This window comes from Austrofundulus limnaeus, unplaced genomic scaffold (assembly GCF_001266775.1).
Source record: "Austrofundulus limnaeus strain Quisiro unplaced genomic scaffold, Austrofundulus_limnaeus-1.0 Scaffold1908, whole genome shotgun sequence".
In the NCBI taxonomy this organism is placed as follows: Eukaryota; Metazoa; Chordata; class Actinopteri; order Cyprinodontiformes; family Rivulidae; genus Austrofundulus; species Austrofundulus limnaeus.
Window position 1 is genome coordinate 1 of NW_013954310.1, and position 3780 is coordinate 3780.

General features: G+C 37.5%; 1 protein-coding gene across 1 annotated transcript in view; it reads left to right on the top strand.

Annotated features, from left to right (window-relative positions):
- Positions 1 to 127: 127 nt before the first annotated feature.
- LOC106536635 (enhancer of mRNA-decapping protein 3) overlaps positions 128 to 3780 on the top strand; it is a gene marked incomplete at its 5' end in the record, with an annotated part of 16784 nt that continues 13131 nt past the window's right edge. The window contains 3 exon segments of the mRNA XM_014033944.1: positions 128 to 231; positions 698 to 877; positions 2311 to 2507. Coding sequence (XP_013889398.1) covers positions 128 to 231; positions 698 to 877; positions 2311 to 2507 — 481 coding nt within the window.

Here is a 3780-nt window from a genome sequence, read left to right on the forward strand (position 1 = left end):
TATATATAAACTATGTCCATAAATCTAAAACCAACCTCTCTCTTTCTGTACTTTAACTTCAGACCACAGAGTAAAATGTCATACAGAAACACGCCCACTCTAAAATCACAACAAACCAACGTGGAAGAAAGCGGAAGTGACGTCACGCGGCGACGCTGAACAACAGCACAGACAAAGCAGCATCTTTGGCCCTGCTGGACTTCAGCCTCTCTTTACAGACTTCTCTACAAGGTAAATCAGTGTGCTGTAAAGTGGAAACAGTGAAGCTGGATTATTTAACATCTCAWAAACTGCTCTCCGTCTGGATGAAAATAAATCGCAGAGCCGAAGCTAATGTTAGCCTAGCTGTCGTAGCCTCCAAATGATATTACCGATAGTGATTTGTTTGAACAATGATTTGATTTGTTTGTGTATTTACTGTAATTGTGCTGCACGCATCTCGTATTTGTCTTAGACTTATTCAAAATTTATACAACCGAAACTTACATATCTCGGTACAGCTCCTTCATCAGAACCACAAAAGCTTCCAGGATTTGTTTTTACAGATTCAAGATTAATACACATTCAGACAAACTCTAAACGGCACTACAAAACTATATGTAACATATATGTAGAGTAAAATATGTGTTTTAACAGCTGAATACATCACGTTCCAGGTCATTAGAACACCTAATYTAACTTCTCTTTGTCCCTGCAGGTTCACAGTGAGCAGGATGGCAGCAGATTGGTTGGGCAGTGTTGTGTCTATAAACTGCGGGCTGACGCTGGGAGTTTACCAGGGAGAGGTGTCATCTGTTGATGGAGCCAGTCAAACCATCTCCCTGAAACAGCCCTATCATAACGGAGTCAGGTGTCCTGTTCCTGAGGTCACATTCAGGTAATGACAGAGGCTTCCACTACTCGCTCATCTGTCACATGCATGCCCATTAGATTTCTTTTATTTATAGCAGAGGTGCCCAAAATGGGACCACCAAACTGTGTAAAAACACAGAATTTATCCTTACAGTCATTCCATCCATTGGCCCCCATCACTCATGGTGCTTACTTTATCTTTAAATTAGATRGAAGCACACATGTAGATTTGCYCACTTTATATGACTACAAATACTGATATTTGAGCAATTTATGAAATGTYCCATGAGCCTTTGCTGCTTGAACATACATCAACCTTTCTACAAGTGCACAGTCTGGGGGAAAAAAAGGGCCTCTGCTTAATCTAATCACTGCTAGCTTAATCATAAACAATAAAAGAACTTTACTTAAAAATATTAGCATTTCAAGCAATTGTATTATTGCATTTTCCCCTCAGCCCTCAGATAGATCTTCATTTTGGCCCTCTCAAGGAAAAGTCTGGGTACCTGAGTGACTATTAAAAACGACTTTATACCATATATTAAACAGACATGAGATAAAATAAAAGAGAATTAATTAGAAAATGTTACACACTCCTATGTATCACTTCATCAAATTCATTATTTATTTATTTATTTATTTATTTATTTATTTATTTATTTATTTATTTATTTATTTATTTATTTATTTATTTCAGATTTGAAATACACATCTTAAGGTTTTTTAGACTGATAAAAATAAATAAATAAATAAATCCTCTGTCGTGGCAGGTGTTTTAATGCAAAGAAAAGCTTCTTTTAAACTACAAACTAACAAAATCAAACTACAAACAACAACAACAAGCTTCTTTTAAAAATTGCAGTCACTTTTTTTGGTGCTGTTGGCAGGATTAATTCCAACTACTTTCTGTATTTAAGAAGAAATATGAATGGTTACATAGTGTGTAATGACAAAGCTATAGTTGAACTAAAATGCTCAACACACTTTAGGTGAAAGAATGGTGCAAAAACATACAACATGAGGTTAAAATCATGTCAAGTGATGATAACTGTATGTGCTGGTTGCTCCAGAAAATCAGAAAACTATGAAAGTCATGGTTTACAATCATAATCATGAAATGCTTTTATGAGGAACTAATGCTGATTTCATACTAACTGTGCCTAACTTATTTCACTCAAACTATTCTTCATTCATTTCTGTTTGTTTCTCTCTTTTTTAAAGCACTTTTTCATTGTTTTTGGTTAAGTTTATTTTTTTTCAGATTCTTCTTTAACTAGGACAAAGGTGAATTTCCATGTCATTTATTTTCTTTTTCTTTACAAGAATTTCTTTGTGCTGTTAATCATTGTGCATTTTTCTAATGTTTTTTTTCTGAAGAATTAATAATTAGCATAGGACAGAAATGTTCCCACAGATTGTCAGTTTGATAATATCAGGTATCCATATATTTATTTGCAGTGCCATGGATATCAAGGAACTAAAGTTCCTAGATATTCAGAACACAGTCAGCAAACCCAGCTCCAGGCATGGAAGCACAACGGAGCCTGACTTCATATCAGCAGGACATCATACCCAGAGTAACAGAACATCTCACAGCCATGCAACAACAAGCAGGCTTCATTCCATCACAGCTCCAATCTCCATCCCACGCAGAGGTGAGCAAATACATGAATGCAAGTTTGATAGCCACACAGTTTTCTTTTATTTGATGTGCATGTTCTGGTTCAAAAATCTGAACTTTTYCTGCTTGACGCACTGCGTCAACCAATCAGAGACTCATTTTTCCACGTGACGGTTTCCTAAATGTTGCCCACTAACCTGAAACAGACAGACAGAAGCTTTTTAGCTAAAACCAATCTTCTGTAGTTGGTGTTCTGGCTGGGGATATCAGCACCGATGCGGGTCAGCGGCTCGTTAAACTGGGCTCGGGACAAATATAGTTCGTCAGCTTGCAGCTCCTGGAGTAAACTCACCGAATAGACCGTCTTTAAATTATCTGGTGAATAAATTATCTGGTGAGCGCAACGTTCACTTGCTCTCAGTGGCTGTGTCTCAATTCATGGGCTGGGTCCTCATGAGTGCGCATTTGTCGGCCGCATACGTCACTGCCCTGCGCCGAGTGCTGTCCCAATTCGAAGGCTTCTCATCATGCGGCCGACAAACTCTCGAAATCCCAGGATGCATCTGTGAATGCTCACCAGCCGAGGATATCCCAGGATTCAATGCGTGGGCAGCAAAATAAAGAGAGAAATGAAGAGGGTGGCGTTTTTATTTTTTAACGAGTCGGCGCAGTTTGGAAATTCACCACGGACTGAAGGATTTGTGTTTAAAAGTAAGTTTAGCAACTTAGCTGATGAAATTTACGTTGCACTAAGATGTTAAATAAAGCGCAACTACAAGTTACGAGAATAAAGTCATAATATTATGAGAATAAAATCATAATAGTACGAGAAAAAAGTCATAATACTCTAGTCTTTACATGAAAAAGCATGCAGTTATTGCATTAAAATGAGGAATGTTGAGCAATCTGTCAAGTTGTTCTTTAGTATTGCTTAAAATAAATAGTTAATCTTTTAGCAAATTAGCATCAAATTATCAGTAGCAGGACTTGGCTATTGTACAAATGACTATAAACTGAAGCCGTATTGTAATTAATGGATGCATTGACGGATTTAGTCACGTAGCTAATTTGGATGAAAGCATATTAATCTAACAGTGATCCAGGTCATCACAGACTAAAAACACAGACACACATGGCTGTACAGCAGGTGTGAGGAAAATAAGGAGGAAATGAGGAACGGAAAATAGACACGTCAATATTACGACTTTATTCTCATAAAATTACGACTTCCATCCATCCATCCATCCATCCATCCATCCATCCATCCATCCATCCATCCATCCATTTTCTTCCGCCTATCCGGGGTC